Source organism: Nymphalis io, chromosome 3 (genome assembly GCF_905147045.1).
Source record: "Nymphalis io chromosome 3, ilAglIoxx1.1, whole genome shotgun sequence".
NCBI classification, from domain to species: Eukaryota; Metazoa; Arthropoda; class Insecta; order Lepidoptera; family Nymphalidae; genus Nymphalis; species Nymphalis io.
In genome coordinates, this window is record NC_065890.1 from 10,386,131 (window position 1) to 10,410,250 (window position 24,120).

At 31.6% G+C, this 24,120-nt stretch overlaps 5 protein-coding genes across 6 annotated transcripts; 3 read left to right on the forward strand and 2 right to left on the reverse strand.

The window, feature by feature from the left end:
• The first annotated feature begins 5,245 nt into the window (after positions 1 to 5,245).
• Positions 5,246 to 8,486, forward strand: LOC126781007 (uncharacterized). Of its 2 annotated transcripts, none has more exons than XM_050505751.1 (2): positions 5,246 to 5,754; positions 6,016 to 8,486. In XM_050505751.1, the coding sequence occupies exon 2, from the start codon at positions 6,091 to 6,093 to the stop codon at positions 8,236 to 8,238; it is 2,148 nt and encodes a 715-aa protein (XP_050361708.1). In that variant the 5' UTR covers positions 5,246 to 5,754; positions 6,016 to 6,090; the 3' UTR covers positions 8,239 to 8,486. The 2 variants fall into 2 exon arrangements, with proteins under 2 accessions (XP_050361708.1, XP_050361707.1); XM_050505750.1 differs by having other exon boundaries at positions 5,246 to 5,748; positions 5,999 to 8,486.
• A 1,033-nt stretch (positions 8,487 to 9,519) lies between these two features.
• Positions 9,520 to 16,389, reverse strand: LOC126781005 (protein FAN-like). The gene is made up of 13 exons (XM_050505747.1): positions 16,201 to 16,389; positions 15,529 to 16,129; positions 14,980 to 15,051; positions 14,528 to 14,730; positions 13,876 to 14,119; positions 13,291 to 13,413; positions 12,781 to 13,042; positions 12,105 to 12,531; positions 11,457 to 11,545; positions 10,941 to 11,073; positions 10,484 to 10,688; positions 9,872 to 10,016; positions 9,520 to 9,755 (listed from the first exon to the last, which is right to left on the reverse strand). The coding sequence occupies exons 1-13, from the start codon at positions 16,212 to 16,214 to the stop codon at positions 9,655 to 9,657; spliced, it is 2,619 nt and encodes an 872-aa protein (XP_050361704.1). The 5' UTR covers positions 16,215 to 16,389; the 3' UTR covers positions 9,520 to 9,654.
• Positions 16,390 to 16,961: 572 nt separating this feature from the next.
• LOC126781013 (heat shock factor protein 3-like) lies at positions 16,962 to 18,395 on the forward strand. The gene is made up of 6 exons (XM_050505760.1): positions 16,962 to 17,333; positions 17,406 to 17,544; positions 17,620 to 17,721; positions 17,795 to 17,840; positions 17,907 to 18,177; positions 18,246 to 18,395. Exons 1-6 carry the CDS (start codon positions 16,962 to 16,964, stop codon positions 18,393 to 18,395), a joined length of 1,080 nt encoding a protein of 359 aa, XP_050361717.1.
• Positions 18,396 to 18,428: 33 nt separating this feature from the next.
• Positions 18,429 to 19,494, reverse strand: LOC126781020 (proteasome subunit alpha type-7-1). The gene is made up of 3 exons (XM_050505772.1): positions 19,275 to 19,494; positions 18,733 to 19,203; positions 18,429 to 18,646 (listed from the first exon to the last, which is right to left on the reverse strand). Exons 1-3 carry the CDS (start codon positions 19,374 to 19,376, stop codon positions 18,470 to 18,472), a joined length of 750 nt encoding a protein of 249 aa, XP_050361729.1. The 5' UTR covers positions 19,377 to 19,494; the 3' UTR covers positions 18,429 to 18,469.
• Positions 19,495 to 19,792: 298 nt separating this feature from the next.
• Positions 19,793 to 21,133, forward strand: LOC126781024 (coiled-coil domain-containing protein 43). Its single transcript, XM_050505777.1, has 4 exons — positions 19,793 to 19,994; positions 20,080 to 20,301; positions 20,392 to 20,537; positions 20,762 to 21,133. Exons 1-4 carry the CDS (start codon positions 19,830 to 19,832, stop codon positions 20,832 to 20,834), a joined length of 606 nt encoding a protein of 201 aa, XP_050361734.1. The 5' UTR covers positions 19,793 to 19,829; the 3' UTR covers positions 20,835 to 21,133.
• Positions 21,134 to 24,120: the final 2,987 nt, after the last annotated feature.

Genomic DNA, 24,120 nt, shown 5'->3' on the forward strand with positions numbered 1-24,120 from the left:
GCGTTGGTGACCACTTACCATCAGGTGGCCCATATGCTCGTCCGCCTTCCTATTTAATATAATATATATATATATATAAAATTTGTAGAAAACTTCAACATTTCTCTGCGACCTGTTGAAATTTTGTTTTAAGTGTAACCAATTAGACAATAGACATAATATGAAAAACTTTAGTTTGCACAAACAATAACAAGATGATATTTGCAACCAGAGAAAGATTTATTTATGAAACTATAATTACGTTTAATACGTGTATCCCATACCATATACACATTAAAACAATGGTAATTGAATCGATTTAGTTTTTCATTTTATTTACTTTACTACCTCAAATCTTTGTTATAAATTATTTTACTTCTAATTTATATCGTGGTTTCCTTTAAATATAAATTATTTCGATAACCATCATTACATATGCCAGGCGTCCCGTGACAGCCTATATTTCCGATAATTAAGAACGAAAAATCTAAATGCTTGCATATTTAACTACATTATTTAGTATTATTAAAGATTTGCTAGCGGATGTTACATAAATAATATTTTAATAAATTATGTACTAAAACTAGAAACATTTTATGTACACCCATTTGAAAGCAAACACTGCAAGCATAGTGTTCTTGCGCCGATTACAATTTTATAAAAGTTTTAAGGTGCTTGACTAATAAGTACATTTGTCTACTTCTCTTAGGCGTTTAATAAATTTAATTTATTTTTTCGATTCAAAACAACGATCGTAAAACCACTACAAAGTCTTAGCTAAAATTACAATATAAATACTTTACTGCCTCGTTGGTCTAGTGGCTAGATGTAAGGCCGCAAACTCGAACATCCTGGGTGCAATTCCCAGGTCGGGCCAATAAAAAGTTATTGGATTCTTCTGTCAGAAAATTCTTAGTAGCAGCCCGGAGTCTGAAAGTTGGAAGTATGTACACTCCCGTGCCTCGGAAAGCACGTAAAGCCGTTGGTCTTGCGCCTGAACTCTTTCCGGTCAGGTCGAATTGCCGTCCCATCGGATTATGAGAGTTAGGGAAAAGAGAGTATTCCTGTGTTTGCGCACACACTTGTGCACCATAATATCTCCTGCGTAGTTAGCTAATCTCTCTTGAGATTGGCCGCCGTGGCCGAAATCGGTCTGGAGGACATTATTATTATTATTACAATATCTTTACATTGTCAAAAATGGTATTTTTGAATATAATAGTAGAAATAACTTTTATTTATCTTCTAATATTAATCTATGTCGTCCACAAGTTCACTACAGACTATGTTCTCGTATATAATTATATATGAATAATAGAGTATTATTATTTACAAATACTATTATAACGAAAGAACTTATTTCAGATATTTAATTAAACAAGTAAAGTTTCATCGAATAATTTTTCGCAGTCTGTAAAAATTACAGGCGAGAGCGAGAAAGCCCTATGCAAGCGTCGCTTTCGCCCTCCGCGAAAGCCTCCTGAAAATATCTATTGATTATCGTATACATGCTGCTTGGTACGTATAGCCACCTCGCCCTATATTATGTCTACCGCCACAGAGTGCCAATTTATTTGACGAACGCTCCCATATTGCTAGCGAGTACACCAACAACTGAGATGCAATTAGTAGTGACGGAAACAAAGCCAAAAATATACGTCCAAGAGACAAATATAAAAAATAAAGGTGACTCTAATCTTACGACAAATAATTGTATATTAATTTGTTTAACGTCACTATGTATTTATATTATACTATAAGTGTACATTTTTCTACGGCGAAAAAATAATTACGCGAAGCTTCAGGTGACATTTACAAAATATATATGTATATATATAGTCACAAAACCAACGTAGTTTTTCGTGGAAACATTTACAACTGGACCTAAAACATTTTGTTTAAGCACGCCATGTCTTACTAATAATAAAGTCTTAAAATAGATTAAAACATACGTCGATTACCTTGAGTAACAAAATGCTATTTTTATTACGAATTCATGCTGCTCGACGTTCAGCGTACAGCGCTTAACTCACCTTACATTTAGATTGATTTCAAGAGAAATAAAACCTATTCGTGATAATGGTATTAGGAAAATTGTATGACAAATATCTCTTGCTCTAAAGAAATATGTTTAATTTTTTAAATTTCGTGTATTTTTTTTACGACACTTGGTGTATTTCTAACTCCTTAAATCGTTTTTTTTTTCAGTGTAATAAAATCTTGATGTGTATTTAATATTGTTGTATATAAGAATAACAAGTGACCAAGTGCAAAGTCACATTCACAGTAAAAAACACAGACATTTTTGAATTTCTAATTATCAATATTTGTTTATCTAGAAAGGTAGATCGGGCAAATAGGCTGGACACCTGATGGTAAGTACCACCGATCATATACATTGGCATATATTGGCAAATAAATAATACAATTTCACATTGTCTATGAATAAGATGTTATGTCTACCTTACACTGACCCACTTGAGTGGGTGGGTAAAGGTTGACCTTTAAAGTGGAGTACAAAAATTTAATAATTTATATTTATCGCTAGAATAATTGATAAGTTTATGTTATCTACATAAGTGTTTTACACTGAGCCAAACAACAATTTCACATTGTCTATGAATAAGATGTTATGTCTACTGACCCACTTGAGTTGGTGGATAAAGGTTGACCTTTAAAGTGGAGTACAAAAAATTAATAATTTATATTTATCGCTAGAATAATTGATAAGTTTATGTTATCTACATAAGTGTTTTACACTGAGCCAAACAACAGTGTCGCTAAGCTTCGGCGAAAAAAGTGTGGTGAAGAGTTTTATGTATTTTTAATATAAATAAGAAATATATTTTATTTACTACTACAATGTCGTTAAGTTCGACTACAGCAGTAGCTACTAAGATACGATACAAAATAGACACCGTAATCTAACAATTCATCTGAGTACCAGGAGTACATGCCCCTCAAAAATATTTAACAAGTTTAATATATTATATGTATGTATACGCACAAGTATTACAATAAGGCCTGAAGACAAAAAGGTCACGAATAAATATCTAATTCAATAGAAACTATATGAATTATAATTTTGTCTGTAGAATATGAACTAAGCGACATAAAGTTTTCACATGAGCGCGTTAATAAAAATAGATAAATGGTAATTATAGACTGATTGAATTGTAATCAGATTCTTATTAAAAAGAAATGTTATACTTAGTATATAAACTCTGTTGTAAGTTTAAGTATCTGTACTAAAGATACATAATTTTAATTTTACGAAATGGTATTTTATGAAGAACCATTGTTTATTATATGTGAAATAACAAGAACAAAAAATAATATTACTCACACTTATGTTTGAAACTTAATAGGTATTCTATTATGTCGTGAATATATGTACATGTAATAATAATATTATACATTAAGTTAAAATTATATCATATGTATTTTTAAGTAATAGTACGAAATTATAATATTTGTTGTTACTAGATTATTTAGATTGTATATCTAAGATTAATAGAAATACGATATTTTAGATTCATAGAATGTAGGCAATTTTATTTTTTTATATTATCGCAATCTTCGTAAAACAAGTGTTCATTACTATTTTTTTATGAAATCGTGCTTTGTTACTATTTATTCCTGTTTAGCGGAAGAATATATGATTAGTGGGTGGTACCTACCCAGACGGGCTTGCCCTAAGCCCTACCACCGAATAAAACGAATAATATTATCTGAGTAACCAACTGTGAACTGCAAACCACTAAGATAATACGTGTTCAAACACTAATTTTTATTATATATTTTTTATATTTATGTTTGTTTTGAAATCGTTATCTAACATTATTTTCATGTTTCTTAAAAACTATACTTATATCTAGCCACTTTATGGAAAAATCGAACTATTCTAAATTCTGTAAATGCAGGCAAGTTCGCGGCAAGCCATGCATACGATAAGGTTTCGAAGTTATGCAAATTACGCGAAACAAAGTGATTTGTGTGGTAACTTAGTGTGTTTTTGTATGACCATAAATACACGTACAATAGCTAGAAAATATCTGGTTAACCATATTACTGAAACCTATTGATGTACTTATTTAGTCAAATCGGTAGGTATTTTATTTATTTTATATTATTTTTTTAGGGAAACATAAACCAGCTTTGTTTCCACAATAACATAACACACGACAGAGAGTAGAGTTTATATAAGTTAGATAACCGTATACATATAGCGAAAGAACATACAAAGTGCGATATTTTAAATGAAGTTTAAGAGATTTTCCGTTTTAACGATATTCAACTAAAATAATTTGATAAGCATAACACCCAGTCTCTATTTAAAATGCATGAATATATATGGTAGACATTTCGTTTATGACTCCAAAAAACATTAAAACAAACTTTCTCTGATAAATATTGGAGCATCTAAACATTGATTTTCAAAAACTTATATTATCAGAAATAAAACATACTTTTTTCTCACATTTTTGTCAATATTACAAGATTAAAAAATTCAAGCTATAATAATCCGAATATATGTGTAATGTAGAGTAGTGATATGATGAGTAGTAAAATGTTGACTCTGTGTGGTTTTATTCCATTTATATTGTTTTTATAACAGTCTTAGTTTTGTAATTAATTAATACAGTTATATATAACTGTAGCTTAAGTTGGTTCGTCGTATAGTATACGTATACATGAATCATGATATGACGTAGAGCTTGTGTCGAAAGAGACCTGTCGAGTGTCGAATTTGCCCGAGCAAAGGTTATGAACTGCGACGCTTATTTGCTATCCAACATTTAAAGTAAATTATTTGTTAGTTTTGTTTATATATAATATTTTGACTTTCTATCTAATAAAACATTTATGTTTGTATGCTACATATAAATTCATATAAAAAAATTAATGATACAAATTTCTTTTTGAAACTTAAGTGCGTAAAGGCAATATACACTTTACTTAAAAATAAAAAAACTTCATGTTTGAAACGCAATTTAATTAAAATAAAGGGTACACTACATTTTGTACGAAGGAAAATCACAATGTAGAGCTGGTATTATTATAAAGAGAGAGACGAATCGCGCTTGCGCGCCTTCGACGGGTGAACGCGGTGCTGAGGGTCGCAAGGCCGGGGGGAAGAGCGAAGGGAGAGGAAACGTCACGTCGAACAACGTAAGTTTTATGCTACCAAATTCAGAAGGTCTCGAAAGCAACGATTTAGACCATGTTAGCCGGCTTTTTAATTTTGTCGAATTCAAACTTGCCTGCGTCGCTCAAGAGTCGTCGTGTATGATTACGAGAGTGGGAACGGCAAGTTCGTTGTAGTAAAAGTGAGCTCTCTATGTGCGATTAAATCGTGTTGATGTTGGTTTTTAAGATTAAGTAATTTGTATAATGTGTTGTGTTGTTAGTTTTTACAACATCAAACTGGTTAAACTCATTACGTATACGGTGGAAATATTTGTAGAAAAAATATCAAAATAAAGCAGAAAATAAATAAATAGAGAACGATACTTCGCGTCACCAGTGAACCGCGAGTGGCAAAAAGGACCTTAATTTGTTGAACATTAAAGTGATATTTGCTTGGTACTGTGAATATTGATAACTGAATTAATAAAAATTATGACTCCTTGCTTAGTTGTTGACTGCTGATCTTAGTATATAGGAATGATCAGCAGCCTGTGTAATGAGTCATAATGGACTGGAGAATTCGAAGACACTCAAATGAATGCCGGTGAAGCCCGTTGAGGCCACGGACTTTTGAAACAGGTACCGGTTTTGTATTATCATTTTGTTTGATTTATAATGCTGCTCCGTTCAAACTCGACGGGTGCCTTGCACCAAACTTTAGTGCAACAATTTTTAACTTTGTTTGACCTCAATTTTGTATATAATAGTAATTATTTTGGTACTGTAATGTTAAATAAGAATTGGCTTTTATCGTTTTTTTTTTTTCGTATATAAAGTAAGCTATATGCTTTAACGTACTAAGATGATAAATTAATAATTTATTTTACAGATAGTAATATACAAGAGTGCTACAGTTACGAATCGACGCAAAAATCAGAGGAACAAGTAGTTTAATCTAGCAATAAAAACCGTCTAGCCGAAATGGAAGAGCCCAGCAAAGAGTACTTAGATGTGACAAAAAACGAAAAAAATAGTGACAGTGATGTTAATAGTGAAGATTTAAGTGGTAGCGATGAACAAAATAATGTAAATATAAATAGCTCTCCATTTTATGAGAGCAGTGATAGTAAGATAGATTATGCTGAAAAGTTAGATGACAACGATACTCTAAGTGACATAGACGACATAAAAACAGATACAGCATCGGCAGATAGTGAAGATTCTGCGCTTGGAAGTCTCCCGAGCGACTGTGCACTGAACGATAGAGAAGAAGATGCACGCGATAGATCTGATGGCAGTGACTCGGGATTAGGTTCAGAAAGTCCAGATGATGGTAAACTACCAAGCTTCAATATGGCACTACCTTGCCCGAGCGAACCAAGCACTTTACAACCAGACAAAGACGAAATCGATGTTAATGCTTTTTCTAGTGATAATAATCAAGAAAATGTGGACCATAATTCCATCGAAGCTGCTAAAAAACCCCTAAAAAGTAGCCTTAAAAGAAAATATGATTATGAACAAAATGATGAACCTCAGTTGAAGAAAAAGAAACACAAAATACAGTTCGATAATGTGACAGTCTTCTATTTTCCTAGAGCTCAAGGTTTCACATGTGTGCCTTCTCAAGGAGGCTCCACTTTAGGAATGGAGTGGGAACATAGCCATATACACAAGTTTACATTAGTCGAACATGCATTAGAACAGAGGCGGTTGCATAGACAAATTTTACAGCAGATAAAAAGTGAACGACACACTCTACAGGGAGTATCTCTATCGTCTAGTGAAGATAGTGATACTGAAGAAGAAACTAGTGATATATCTGAATCCGAGTTAGATTTAGATAGTTATTATTTTTTGCAACCGGTACCAACGAGGCAGAGGCGAGCTTTATTAAGAGCAGCTGGTGTACGAAAAATTGAAGGCTATGAGAAAGATGAATGTAGAGACATTAGAACATCTCGTGAATTCTGTGGTTGCGCTTGTAAGGGTGTTTGCAATCCAGATAACTGTTCTTGTAGTCTAGCAGGCATTAAATGTCAAGTCGATAGACTTAATTTCCCTTGTGGTTGTACTAGAGATGGATGCTGTAACACCACTGGTCGAATTGAGTTTAACCCTATGAGAGTACGAACTCACTTTATCAATACACTTATGAGAATAGGCCTCGAAAAGAAAAATGAAGAAAACGAAGAAGCTGCTAAAAGAAAATGGGCTGAAGCACATAGTGCAAATGCCGCTTCTTGTGTATCCACTATACCGTACAATAAAGAAAACTGCCATAATCACGCAGAATCTGCAATTACTAGTATAAATCTACCTCCTAGATTGGGAATGGAATCTTGTATTACAGGCAACTTTACCAATATACACCATACTTTGAATAGTTCTAATAGTAATCCAAATGATACATTTAATTTTAGAGGTGATCCTGTAGACCATAGAAATTTAAAAATTAATAATATGATGACCTTTGAAGATAAATCTGACCATCGAAATCATGAGCCCTACACGTCGAATATTCTCCAAGGTAAAGGCCCACCTTATCACGCCACCAATACTATGGAATATAACACAATGGCCAACAATATGCAAAGATATCAATGTGATCTCAGTTACTCATATGAACAACAATATCCAGACAGTCACCACTTCAAGGGATTGCAAAGTTTTTCTGCGGCTAGTTTTGAAGAATTTGCACATAATTCACAAATGTCTATGCTCAATCATTATGGTCACATGTACGTCTCAGATTACATGCAGAAACCAAGCACTAGCATGTCTGAACACACTTCGATACCGTACCAATCGATTTCGCATAATCATTATGATATGTATAAAAATGTCCCAGACTGTGTAAACACCGATAACAAAGTAGACTCTCATTATACAACTTTAATGACAATGCCATATCAACAAAGCAATAAGTTACAAGCTGTAGAGAATGATGAAAATTGGTTTAGTCACAATACGCTACTTAACTTAGATCATTCCGTTCAGGTCAATGAAAATGTCCCAATAGTTCAAACCGAACAAGTTCAAACTTTGACTGAAGGTGAAACAAGTGACACTACTGAAAACTTTGGTGAACTTATAAAAAAGACTATGGTAGAGTCTGTTACAGTGTAGTTATATTATTTGTTGTAGTTTAACTCCTTCAATGAATTATTATGTTACTAAGTTTTTCATTATATTAATTGGAACTTCAATATTATCATTATATTTTAATTATTTTATCAAAAAAATACCCGATATAATAATTACTCAAATGTTTTACTTAAGTATGATAAGGACTTAAGCCATGTTATAGAATTTATTTATCTCTAAAATTAAGTATTACAATTTTAGGTTAAAGTAATAAAATATTATTTAAATTATCACCCGAATTATTATTTTAATAGATGTATTTGATCAACAAAATAATTAATTTAAATGTCTATAATAATAATATTATATGCATTCTCAACAATCCTAAGTTCTTCCCGGTGATCTAATGTATTTGATCAATCGACAGTTCATTGCCTAATATTATAGATAGCATAAACAAAACATCCGGTATTTATAAAATATCAGGTATACTTATAATTTCGGCCCTCTAAAAAACTGTAGAACAATGCGTGTGTCAATTAAGTTAAAAAAAAATAGAACTATATTTTGTTTGGAATTAAATGAGTCCTAAAATAATATATGACGTACGTAATATAATAACATATTACATAGTAATTTATTTCGTATAAAATTTTCCGTTGTCCTAATGGTGTTTACAGTCATAAATTAAGGCCATTTTTACTACCGGCACGATTTTTTCTTTCTAGGTGTATACGGGCGGAAAATCACTCGTTATAATTGTTTTAAATATTTTAAAAATACGTAATAATATTCTTTTCAGTTTTATATGAGAAATAATATTATATTTTAACAATCGTTTAAAAACGTGTAGTTCTTTACGTATTAACATAGCATCAAAGAGTATTTTAGGAGCATCTACGATAACGAAAATTAGGTTTCAACGTAATATGTTACAAACGCCATCTAGTAGATAGCGTGGTCACACGTTGGCACGACACAGGCTATTTTTAGTTCAATCACGGGTCTCGAAACCCCATTTTCGTACTTCATCTGACGCACGCCCGTGAAAAGGCACACAATGAGTAACAGTTTAATCCTGAATTCATTATCATATTATTATAACAAATGCTGCACCCAGCCACTTTCATTTTGTTAATTTTTTAGTGATGTCACACACACACACACACACATCGAATATATGGAACTAGAAATGTTATTAATTGATGAAACGATACAATGAGTATTGATTTTTACTATGAATTTTATTTTGCATTTCGAGATTGAAAGATCTATTCACAGCCGAATAATACATATAAGAAAGGCACAAAGAAAACAGTCATCCTAATATAATATCACTTTATTGTCTTATATAGTTATATATTTAATGTATATCTTTATTTTCTTTAAAATTTTCAAACAATTACAAAAATATAGAAACGTAAATATAATACTGAAATAAAAGTAAATTATGTAAGGTCAGGATCTCCGTGTTAATTGCCATACTTTGATCGACTTATCGTTACTTGCTGTGATAAGAGTCTTTGAAGGGCAATCGAAGTGTATACTCTGTATCAAATCTGAAAATACAAGCATAATAATTTATTCCTAAGCATTGTATGTTAATGTATGTAAATAAACTTTATATAATTACAAAATATAGACTGCAGTCTTATTAATTAATTAAAAGTACTACCATCGTGTGCCTGTTCTTCGCTCAGCTGCGCCACCGTGATAATGTTCCATTGCAGCAACGTTCCGGAGCTCCCTCCCAGCCACAACAAGCAGGCACCGTCACAACAGATACTAGTAATCGTCGCAGATACCTGTTTTTGATAAACCTAAAACACATATGTACACATACTTTTTATTAAAATAACGGTTTTTAGTGACATGATATCAACACTTATACAAGATCATTCGAACCAATTTCATATTACAAAGTTTCAGTTCTAGAAAAAAACTACACAGCATCGTATGTAAATCTTACAAGGTAAAACTTTAATAATGGTAGGCAGGCGAGCAAACGGCGATTAAGTAAAATAAAATAAGTATCCTAATTCATAGCTCTGCTATGGTGTTTCGCTCTTTATAAAAATGCTAAAATATAGAATACTAGAAATTTCCTTTTTGTTACCGTAATACCAACCCGTTTATTGCTTATAAAAATATTACAAAAAATATTTGTGTTTTCGTTAAGCAATCATTTGTCTTTAAATTGTAGTTTATACTTATATAATCGCTTACGATGACTTTAGCAATACGATTAAATAATATTTCTAACTCTTATAATATAATTTAGTATTACCGAGTTTAAAACACTGAGATCTGTAACACTCAGGTCTCCATTCTCACTGGTTGTGACAATTCTGTCTTCGCACAAGAGACACACGCCGCTCACAGCCGATGTATGGACTTTGATCTTGTTAATGAGTTCCTTCGTAGAATAATCCCATACGAATACTTCGCCGTCCGACGTGCCCGCAAATATGTCGAGTATGTGTCTTCGGTATCTGCGAATTAAAATATAATCTAATTTCTCTTTTTCGTTGATTTACATAATAACACGAAAGCAAATATTATAAATATATTATTTAGTTATCGTTTTTAATATATAGATAGATTTGAATATTTTAAATGAATATGAAATTACTTTTGGATCGGCGCATGTGTTTATAAACCGACCTGTATGCTTAAAACTGTTAAAAGACTGACACATTCAGATAGCGTGTATGTTAATACAAACTAAAGACTTTTCTACAGACCTGTAGGCAACCGTGTTGATTTTCCCGTCGTGGTCGAACTCCGCCTTCAGGCCGCGCAGAGCGTGCCCCGCGGTGCCCACGTGGCCCCACACGCGCACCACGCCGTCCCAGCCGCCCGACACCAACAAGCGATCTGGAATCCAAATATAAAAGCAATCAATTAAATTAATTATGGTAACTGGTCACCATCGCCCATAGACGGTGGCGCTGTAAGAAATATTAACCATTCCTTGGATCGTCAATGCGCCACCAACATTGGGAGCGAAGATGTTATTATATTCCTTGCTGTAACACTGGTTAACTCACCATTCAAACCGGAACACAAAAACACCGCGTATTTCTGTTTGGCAGTAGAATATGTGATGATGGGTAGGTACCACCCACCTACCCAAACGGGTTTTTACAAAGTCCTATCACCAAGTAAAATATGTTACATACATAAACTAAACTATGCAAACTATCAAAAAGCCCGTATATACTACATTAATTAATATTTACTACATTAATTATTCTTACCTTTCTGCAACCATTTCAAACAGCTCACTGAATCGTCGTGCGCTCGAAAGCTCTCAACGACCCGACCAAATTCGACGTCGTATAAATATCTGAAAATAAACCGCTTATTGTATTTACTTCTTATAAAGATAAGATTCGGATAGCAGCTCAGATATTCGTTATTTTCGCTAAAAGTAACTAGTAAAACTCTATAAGGATTAAATATCGCTGATTACTCCAGCTGTGAAAATATTAATCATAAGATTCGAAGGCAAAGCTGTGTTAAGTATTTGAATAAACTGTTACATTTGTTTCAATTAAACAATAATACAGTCAAACAATAATGTTCGATGAATGATTTTGATCATATTTTATTTACGAATCATTCATTTGATAGCAAGCGATACTTGCAATAGTTGTGACTAAATATAAAAATGCAACGCAACGCTTGCATTCGTTCCATTCTATCCTCAACTTGGGGTTACGCGGATGTAATGTCGCAATATTTTTCAAGAAGCAAAAACTGCATACTAAGAACTAATGATATAGTAAAATACATTATGTGTGTATAGAGTCACCTCTATACACACATACATATTATGTATTTTACGATTCCATTTATCCTCTGCCTTTCTATTGTATATAAATAGATTTTATATAGAACATTACATTTCGTTGTCCCAGGAACCAGCGGCCACGATATTCTCGTCCACCATGACACACGAGCTGAGCGGCGTCGAACACAATATAACACTCCGTATCTGCTTCCTCTGTACCATGTCATACACTTTCAGAGTTCCATCCTTACAAACCGATATCACCCGGTCGCCCGTCCGCAGCGCTGACGTCACAGCTTCCTTGTGCAACCTTATAGTATTCACGCATTCCATACTGTATTCATAATCATGATTATCATAACTTTTATTCGATAAAGGTTTCAGAACTTTTGATAAAATTTTCCTGACGTGTGGTTTTGTGAACAGCTGCTTGGGAACTTGACCGAATTCCATTATTTGAACTTCCAGAGCGTGTCGATCGTTCATATCGTAAATGCATTCAAGGTCAACCGATCCTTCGTAACAGACGTGATGGAACACTAAAAATAAAACAGGAATATTATAACGTTTCTAAATTAAAAAACTGTATATTTTCGTTTAATTCGATATAATGATTACGTCTTTAATATTCAACATATTTTAAAAATGAAAATAAGGATGCTAGTGTTTTTTTTTTAAATATTGTAAAAAAGTATTGGCGATTTTATATACATATGTATACATATTTAACATAACATTATTATACAATTTAATATTAAATAATATTAATTTAACAGAAATATACAAACCGTTAAAAGCTTTTACAGCCTCTTCTCCTCTTTGCTTATAACCAAATATGAGATCAATCCATAAATGTAAATGCCTAGACACATACTCTGACTCCAAGGCTTCCCTGAGTTTATTCACGAAATCCTTTGGAGACACGGCCCAGGGCGGGAGATTTACGTTGTCTACTTTACTGCCATTATGTCTCTCCCCAAAATCGATATCATACATATTCAGCAAAAAATCTCCTTTTGCATTTGTGTCATAGAACTCTGGAACAAGTTCCTATAAACCGATTTTTATTTATATAACTGTGTTAACATTAACTAGTATAAATAATTTTTGTTATAATCAATTTTGTAAACAAATGCAAATAAAATACTACAAGGTGTATAATAAAATATACTTTCAACTTCAAGTTTATTTTAATCTATTCTATACAAAGCCGAGATGGTCCATATATAAGAACATGTAAATCTTTACCGAAGATTTTGTGTTAAAACCCGGGCAAGCAGCACTGAATTAGTACTTACTTTAAAATCAGACATATTCTTCAAGCAATTATTGTAGACGTCTTTTACAGAGTTAAACATTCGATCTGGATGATCGAATCTTCCATTTTGGAGACACAACATGTATTGAGGATATTTTCGAACCTAAAACAGTTTGTTATAAAAAAATATTGTTTATTTAAACTCAAAATATAAGAAACAAGTAAGTACAACAAGCCGAGATGGCCTAGTGGTTAGAACGCGTGAATCTTAACCGACGATCGTGGGTTCAAGCCCAGGCAAGCACCACTGAATTTTCATGTGCTTAATTTGTGATTATAATTCATCTCGTGCTTAACGGTAAAGGAAAACATCGTGAGGTAACCTGCATGTGAAATTATGCCACATGTGTATTCTACCAACACTCATTGGAGCAGCGTGGTGGAATAAGCTCCAAACCTTCTCCTCAAAAGGGAGAGGCCTTAGCCCAGCAGTGGGACATTCACAGGCTGTTACTGTACTGTACAAGTACAAAGTATATATTGTATAGTATAAGTATATATTATAACTGAAACAGAAAACATAATTTTTTTTAAGATTTAGTTTCTATAACTGAAAATAACTTACTAAATAAAATAATACGAGGCCGGGTGCTGAATAATGAGATCCATATAAAAACTTTGGATCGGACATCTCGTGGTATCTTTCCAGTAATTTTTCCAGCCGGTCAGGATTCAAGGCTCCCATTGGTTTAGACAGATTTCGGAATGTTTGTACTGATTCTAAATCCAATGTTTCTGAGGTGTAGTCTGCAATCACCCATGGAAACACTGGGTATTGAGTGAGATCATTTTTACTCCTATCTGCAAGGCTAAAAAAATATCAATACCAACATTGTTGGATATAAATTGTTAAAAGATTTATTAATAGAACAGACAAACAACCATTTTTTGGAAATATCTAAAAGACTATTTCAAACAAACAATTAATTTTATAATAATTTGACTTAATTATTAAATAAACATGTGAGAAATAAACTATATATTGTTAATTTGAGTCATTATAAAAATTTATATTGTACAAAAATTTTTATACGATATTATCATAATTTATGATAAAATGGTAGGAAAAATGAAATTTAATTGAATTGCATTAATTTTTACTGTTTCCAATATAAATTTAATGAAATTAGAAGTGTCATGTGGGTTGTTAGTATAAAACAAATTAAAAAAATGCATGAACTATAAGCCAAACATACTGATAAAACAAAAATAATTACCAGTTTAAATGCATCAAATAATCAAAATTAGATACAACTCCATTTTGCCATTGTAGTGTCATCTCCTCAATGTGCACTCGTTCTAATTTAACATTAGGAGATTCTTCCAGTATTTGGTATGCCCTATTTCTATCCTTTTCACTTTGGAAAGATAAATAAATATGTGAGATTGGGCTTTCTACAGCACAATAGATTTCGAGTCCCTAAAATGAAATAAACCAAATTAAATATATTAAAATTATAAACATTCATTAAAAATAAAACACAAACAGACATTTTGTGTAATTTATGCTTTAGTTACGTTATTGTTTATTCTTCTACAACATTGATATACTTAGGTTGAAATTAATTGCAAGCAATAAAATCACAGAAGCCATTTTTATTAATGATTTCAAGAAAGTAAATAAAAATTACAAGCAAAAAAATAATTGACAACATACACAGATACATACAACTTGCCTTAATAAAAATCTTCTTTTATATATCCTTTTCATGTGTTCAAGTTTCATCTTAAGAATTGGACTCTGAAATTCAATAACAACTTGTCAAGTTATTATTTATTTATTTTAATATATTTCTTTAATATAATACATGTTAACCCATGTTAACAAAATTAGTAAAATTATATTTGAAAAAATCATTTCACCTATATATTTAATTTGTTAATGTAGTAATCCATACTCATATTTTAACTGCAAAAGTCACTTTGCCTGTCTGTTATGCTTTCACAGCTAAACCACTGATTCAATTTTAATAAAATTTCTTATGAAGCACACTTGAACCACAAGGAGAGCGTAAACCATGAATATATACTTCTTATAACTAACACCTGTCCCCAACAAGCAAGCTGAGCCACGGTCGAAAACTAGTTATCTATTTTGTTTTTTTTTCTTAGTTTCCATTCACAATCCCAAAAAATTTAGGAAAGTGAATTATAAAAGTATGGTAAGTAATACATTCAATATTTTATTTTTAAATACTACATATTCTTTGATACTTACATTTTCAATATTACTAAAAGGCTGAAAATAAAGAGTAGTAGGCGTCACGGCCAGTTTTCCTTGATGCCTAACTAAAGGAGAAATCTTTTCAGTTTGGAATTCGCAGATAATTTTTTCTGTAAAATCTTCCATCATAACTGTATCAAATATCATTCTAGTATAGCGTGAATGTAGAATTGTTGCCACCATGCTGTTGTGCTCTGGGGCATGCAGCGTTGAAGCTCTCAGCAGTTGCTGCATTTGACGCAAGCATTCATCAGCAGATGCAAAATCGAACAAAAAAAAGAAATCCATACTTTCATATATAAATTTATAAGGTGCTAAAATGTTTTCCTCTAACATTTCTGAATATTGTTTGACTTTTACTTTTATCATATTAGTATTATTCGAACTTTCATTTGGTACTGTATCTATCTCAATACATTCTTTAAAATGTAACTTAATCAATGGTTGTGCCCACTCTCTAGGTTCAAAAACTAGAGATTTAGAACAAAGCTTTAAGCGTCCTTGCTGTCCACATCCTGTTTTTGTCTCTATATTCATAGTACAGGAATAGTCTTCAAAATAAATCTCACCTGGTTCCAATAGCAACATAGAAAACCTGTAACATTAATTCAATTAGAAGTTGTTGCAAACATTGTTATATATTGTGCAAATAAAATGTCAAAGTACCTTGATTTATTCATGTTTGCTAATAATTCCTTCTTGTTATTTTAAATAAATTAAACTTTCATCGTATAAATCTAAAATTGGTTTAGTTTGCATATACAAATTTACTTTGTTTATAAATGTATAATTTCTTAAAAAGGACACTAACTATCACTACAAGATGATTCTTATCTTTTTTATTACAACTAATATTATAGACTAGGTAAGACAAGTAATTTATAAGATTAGTTATCCTTAAAATGTTTTTTATTTAAACATAATTCATTAAAATAGTTCAACAAAAACAGATCAACGACAAATGTCAAGCCATAAAAATTATGTCAAATTGAATTGACATTTCTATTTTAAGAGATCTGCTCTTCGACTTTATTTAATCTATAATCGTAAGTGATGATTCCATATTACAATAATTATTATTGTAATACGAAAAAAAACTGCAACCACAAGAATCTTTAATAAATAGTACGGAATTGTTTGAATATTATATTAAAAACGAGGTTTTATAATAATTATAGTAATTGTAAAAAAAATGTAGTGTGATAAGTGTAGTAGTAATCTTAATATTGTCGAATGATTTCATTTACAGCATGAATTTGACTTGTTTGAGTAATGTTATTATGAACCAAATACCAATATTAAGAAAAATAAAAAGTAATATGGCGTATGCAAAATAATATTCGGCGCGAATTTTAACAGTAGCTAAAAAAGTTGTAATTAATTATCTTTTTTAAAAGTAATATAAGGCGTATAACTTGTTTGTGAAAATGCAAGAGGCTACAAATGCTATATTGCAAATGCGTTTTCCACAAAAGTTGTGGTATTTGCTCAATTTACATACTGATGCAATATTATGGGGTGGTACAGGTCGAACCATTTTATTAAACTATAGAGTTCTTCAGCATTATTTAAAATGCGACCATTCTATCTTCAAGACAACTAACATCTCCAGTTTTATTAGACAACTAAATTTATACGGCTTCCGGAAAGTTACATCTCATCTTCAAGATCCTTTATGTAATTCCAGCAACCCTTATATGCATGAATTTATCCACGATAACTTTCAGTTCGGAAGACCCGAATTGCTTAATAAAATAACTAGAAAAGCTTTAACTATAAAAAGAGGTTTTAAGCCGAAGGTTTAGTATTTTTCATTTTTCTCTTAATTCATTTTTAATATGTTATTTTATTTAACCAATAAGTTTTTTTAGACTTTAGAAAATTCTGATCAAATTATTTACATCTCCCCTTTACAAAAGGCACGTCGTGCTTTACGTTTAGCGTTGAAGAAAGCAGCACAAGATTTGCTTGTATTGAATTCATCAAAAGATTGTAATTCTCAATATGTTGGTAAGATTTAATTGTTGCAAAATAACGATATAAACAAAAAATATATCCAATCATTAAAAGTTACAATGATTTCAGATTCGACAGACGATTTCTGTGAAGAGGAAGAAAATATTGAACTTGATTGGCTTATAACAGACAATGTTAACATGAACACTCAAAAAGAATTTACTAAACCAGGTCTTTTCCTCGTTCCTATCCTTAACTTAATTTTAACATTCCAATTTCCAATCCTTATATTCTTCTCATACAGATACTGTTCACAGTATCAATGAAAACTCAAGCACTACGAACTATGGGTAAGTTAGTCAATTTACAAGTTATCCAAAATAAGAATATGATTTATACTTTTTTTTGTTCAATAGGGACTTGCCACAGGATGGTCTTATGGATTTTTCTGGTAATATGGACACATGCCAACAGAACAATGTAAACTTTTCATCTCAATTTCTTAGTATGCCAGATCTTAATGAACCTACTGAAAAGAAATCTGATGTTGAATTGTTAGCAGAATTTAATATAAACAGTGACATTGATCAACATGTTAAAATTAGTGAAGCATCTAATGAATGCAATTCATTAAACTGTGTTTTGCCTTCAGTAAATAGTCAGATTGATGATGGAGCTATGGCTGAGGTGATATATTCTCTTTTCATTCTTATTAACATTACTATCTTGTATAACAAATATGTATTTCTTTACAGAAAGATAATGACTTAAATCATTATCATGGAGAATGGGACCAAATGTTATATGATATAATAGATAATAAAGGCTCTAATCAAGAAGGTTTATCTAATTTTAGGGAGCTTTACTCTCAAATTTCTCAAACTATTGATTTATTAAATTCTTAGATTATTTGTTTTGTATGAAATTAAAAATTCATGTAAAATTTTTGCAATGTATTAAAGTAGCTATTTAAAAAAAATTATTTCTTCTGTTTCTTCTTTTCAGCTTCTTCTTCTTTTTCTTTTTCAATTACAGAGACATATGAATTTATGGTATCCATATCCAGCATTTGCATTGGTTGATTTCGTCTCATTACTGCAATTTCTAAGTTTTTCTGCCCAGATTGTACTACTTCAAGGAGGGCACGAATTGCAAGCTATAAAAAAAATATACATCATATTTTATACACATTCAAATTTTATTTGTGTACATAAAAAATGCTCTAAACAAATATCAATTTACCTTTACTGCACCATTTTCAGTAGCTACCTCATCTGCAGTATAATTTTTTTCTAAGAATTCACGGACAGTTTTAGCAGATCTACCAGTAGCATTTGCCTTCCATTCATAGTATATCCCAGATGGTTCAGTTTGAAAGAGATGTGGCAGACCATCATAATCAAAACCTCCAATCAAACATGATATACCAAATGGGCGACGTCCATTACTTTGAGTGTACTTTTGCTTGAGCCCAGCAATATACCTTGTTATGTATTCAAGTGTAACAGGATCCTCTACTGTTAGTTTATGAGACTGACACTCAATTTGTGCGCGATTAATGAGAATACGTGCGTCTGCAGTTAAGCCGGCAAATGCCATGACAACATGATCGTCGAGTAGACATATCTTTCGTACAGTTCTTTCTTCTTGAAGTTTAGCAACAGATTTCTTTTCAACGCCTAATACAACAACATCTTTTCCTCTAACACCAACCTAAAATGAATAGTTATGCTTCATAGAAAGTAAAACCAAGTATGAAGTTCTAACTTTACAGAGGTACATACCGCTGTTGATCCCTTTCGGACAGCTTCTTGTGCGTATTCTACTTGTAATAAATGACCGTCTGGTGAAAAAACTGTAATAGCTCTATCGTATCTAGCAGACATTTTTAAATGTACAGGTGAAAATGTTAACAAATAGAATATGCTTAGTAATTGTTACACCGAAACAAGACTACTTCGATCAACACAGACTATATCATGACAAGACAATTTAACTCGCAACTTGACATTTTGGAGAAAAGACAAAATAAAGTACCTACATTTGTCATAGAGTAAATAAAATTAGTTTGGCACCCATAAAACTAAAAGTAATGAATAGAAAAAAATAATAACAGATTTTGTAAAAAAAATTGATGATTATTATGATATATATTGCATTTAATAATTTGCAAAAAGTTTAGTTTGTTGGTTTTTATCGGGATAAGAATGATTATTGAAATAAGTCTAAAGCGCCTTTTTTGACTGGTCATTTTTAATCTATAGAATCTGACAAATAGTGTCAAAGAAAAAGATGGAGAATATTGATAATTGATTAATTGAAATAGTCATAATGTCAACATGGCGACTGCCGAAGGCGAATTTGGCCTATGGTTAAGTGATAAACTAAGATTATTAAAAACTGATGAAGGGGTGTTTGGAAGTTACATATCAGGTATTTTAGAAAGTGAAGAAACTTTAGAAGAAAAAAAAGACGCTTTAGAAGGCATACTATCTGAGATTGTTGTAAGTAATTTAACGTAATGGTTAGAATATTTATTCCAATGCGTTTCATTACAAATTTCTAAGAGAAAAATTTAATTCCTTTTAGGACAAAGACATATCAGATCACGTTAATGAAATACTAGATAAGTGGGAGTTGTGTAAACCTAAAGAAGAAAATCCCAAATCTGCAGCAGACGTTGATATTCAGTTAGCCAAGTTATTGGAATCTCAATCCTTAGCGACTACTGCTCGTCGCGAGTATACAGATGAAGAGAAGAGAATACGAGAAGCTATATTGTCTCAGTATAGTCAGCTGTCTGATAATGAGGTAGCTATGTCCAAAGTAAAATGAAACTGTCTTTTTTTTCTTTTATTGTGTCTGCTTAGTATAAATAATAAACATACCTTTATTTTTCAGCAAGATCAAGAACATGAAGAGGAAACCGATCGCCAAGATTTAGTAAGAAACACAAATGCTTTAGATGTTGCTGCTGCTGCTCGTGAGCGAAGAGAAAATGCTCGTCTTGAAGCTCAACGTAAAAAAGAAAAAGACAAAGAAGATAGGTAAGTTCTTTGACAACATAGGACAATGTTGTTATATATATATTTACATATTTCATAATGTGAAAGAGAGCAAATACTACACTCAATTCTCTTTGAACAAATCTATTTTTTATTATTTATACAGTCATTACAATTATTCAATAATAATTTTAGTGAAATATGTATCTTATTTTGGTCTGAAATAATGACAAAAATATGTGTCTCATTAATGTATTTAATTTCAGAGAGAAACAAAAAGCATTAAAAGAAGAAAAGAAGGATAAACGCAAAACACAAAAAGGGGAAAGAAAGAGATAGCTACCTTAAATGTCTGAAGCCTTACAAGCTGCTTAAACTATTAACAAATAAGTTGGAAAGTTATGTTGTTGTTTTGCAAATACATTAAAAAATCTTGGAGACTGTATTTGATCGACATAGTTATACAGTAATTTGAGTCTTTTAATCAGTTGTTTTTATGTTTATTTTGCAAATGTATATTTACTGCAGGATTATATTTTGTTAAGATAAATTATAATGATAATAGTCACCGTATGGTCATTATTTTGAATATTATGGTATTACTCTCTATAAACTGTGTATTTTAGTTACTCTGTAAATGTTTGTAATATTTTACAATATTTATGAACATTTAAAATAAATACTAAATTAAAAATAATGTTTTATTTGACAAGTTTTGTTTATAAGCTTGCTCTAAATTATTTCAAATTCAGTGTAATAAATTATTATATTTATTACATCTACTAAAAGTAAGTAAAATAATAATATATCATATAGGTCCTTACATATGAAATTAGCGTTTGGTCTTACTGACCACTTTGATCTGAAATATCTCCTCTTTGGTTAAGAATTCCAAATTCAAATTTATAAATTCATATAGCTGGTACATTTGAGTTTTGAAAACAGTTACTCATTTGTTTTTTCCTCATTATTTTTTCTTTGGCGTCGCTTGTTACCGCACAATGGAAAACATGAAATATCGGTATATTTACGAGTACGAGTTCTACCGTGGCACCAGTGCTGCAGAAACAGCTCGAAGGATTAATGATGTCTTCGACCTTCAGAACCGACCCCGTGGACGGCCGGAGACCAAGGTGGAAAATGAAGAATTTAAGGCTATTGTAAAAGCGGATCCATCACAAAGCACTTCAGAGATAGCTGCAGGCTTCGGGGTAAGTGATAAAACTGTATTAATCCACTTAAAGCAAAACGGGAATAAGTAAAAAAACTTGAACGATGGGTACCTCATGAATTGAGTGAATCGAACTTGCAAATACGCGTCGACTGCTGTGTTACTTTGTTCAACCGACACAATAAAGAAGGGATTTTAAATCGAATCATTACTTGTGATGAAAAGTGGATACTATACCGCTCGTCGCAATAGCTCAACCCTGGAGACCCAGCCAAATCCTGCCCTAAACGAAAATTGACTCAGAAAAATTTACTTGTGAGTGTTTGGTGGACTAGCGCCGGTGTCGTTCACTACAGCTTTCAAAAATCTGGCCAAACGATTACGGCAGATAGCTATTGTCAGCAATCGCAAACCATGAAGGAAGAACTAGCTGCTAAACAACCGAGATTGGTCAATCGCTCTAGGCCACTGCTGCTTCACGACAACGCAAGACCACACACTGCACAACAAACAACCACTAAGTTAGATGAGCTACAATTGGAATGTCTGCGACATTACCGTACTCCTCGGACCTTGCTTCAACAGATTACCATTTTTTCCGGAATTTGGACAACTTCTTAGAAGGAAAAAAATTCAACTCCGATGCGGCAGTCCAAACCGCCTTCAAAGAGTTTATTGATTCTCGCCCCCATGGTTTTTTTAGTAAAGGGATCAATGAACTACTTATGAGATGGTAAAAGTGCATAGATAACAACGGTGCATACTTTGATTAATTAAATATATTTTACAAAAAAAAAAAGACTATATTCCTCCCGTACAAAAGGCCAATTTCATATGTAAGGACCTAATATTACCTTATATTGTATGTGAAATTGTATTAAATTAATTTAATATTATCCTCAATATATGTTGAACTTTAAGAGAAAAAATTAAATTAAATTCATAACCAACATCACGTGGACAGAATTGTATATACTGGGATCCTTAATCTGTATCAAATATATTACAAACTGAACTCTCAAAGTCGCAAAGCAATTACTTCGTCGATATACACATAACAACATTTTATTTCAAAATCTATTTACTCAAAATTAACTCGTGCTATATGTTTTAGTCTACACCAAGACAACAAAGTAGTACGTAGTAGATTAAAAAATCTACAACAATGAAAGAAATTAGCGCGTTTAGCTTCAGCTTTATTTTATTAAGTAAAGATTTACAAAACTTTTATGTTTTTTTCTGTTATATAAACATTTTTAATTTTCATTGATCGGGTTCGTTTCGCATGGCAAGCGCGCTCACCAAACTTGTGTTTGCATGTGCTTGGAAAATTATAGTTTTATTTTTATTGTCTTCGAGTCTGTAAGAAAAAAATGTAATAGCTCAAATAAAGATTTCTATAATATAGGTAAAATAAAGCGGAATTAATAATGTGTTAAATACAGGTAGGTACTAAAGATAGACTATATACATATATCGCTTAATGCTTCAAGACAAAGGAATTCCGCTTCGTAATTTTAAAGTCCGAAAAAGTGAAAACCATTTGCAAAGTTAAAGTGTAAAAAGTTATCCTGTTATGCTTTTATGTGAGGTTCTATTTTATTCCGTGAAAGAAAAAGTTGGTGTACGGCTGAGCCCTCGTGAGCTGCTTTGAGATAGGTACTTACTGAGAAGTGAAAACTAAGGAATAAGTTCGTTTGACCATTTTCATCTTATAATGTCTTATAAAGTCTAATGTTTAATTTATATAAAGAAAAAGTAAATTTATTTTCTAAATAAACGTATTGGCGTACGTGTTTGTTTTTTTAATTATATTTTATAATTGTTCCTATATATACCTACTTATATAACATATTTATTACTTCGATATAATATATAACTATCGAATTAACTAAAACGACTATTATGAAAGAGTTATCTTTGCCAAAACGTATTAAAAAAAACGATTTTAGTCTAACTTCACAAATACTTATTTAATATTTAAACACGCTGCAGCGCAAGAAATTTTAAATTACATACACGTCTACCAAGTGAAATGAATTTTTTACCCTCAGGAAACTCGAGCCTACTATGCTTTAAACGGTCAATGCTCGCTCTATATCCCGACAGTTTTCATTCCGGAACGGTATTTCAAAGGGTTTAACTAAGATGCCGCTGGCTGAGGTCAATGTACCAACATGTACATAAAAAAGGAGCGATTTTTTTTATTGGCGTAATGAAATAAATTAAATACAACAAGTTTGCATTGCAATGGTAAAGGAACATTTCTCTTACTCATACACTATACGTTTTCATACAAAATGTAATTTTTATGGTAGTCTAAAAATAAAGTTGCTCAGTGGTGACCTCACTAATATATTATCCCGATAAATTCCATATCATACATTTATTTTTGTAACAATAACAATATAACCTGTTATCTTAACTGACCATGTCAAAATTGTAGAACTATTT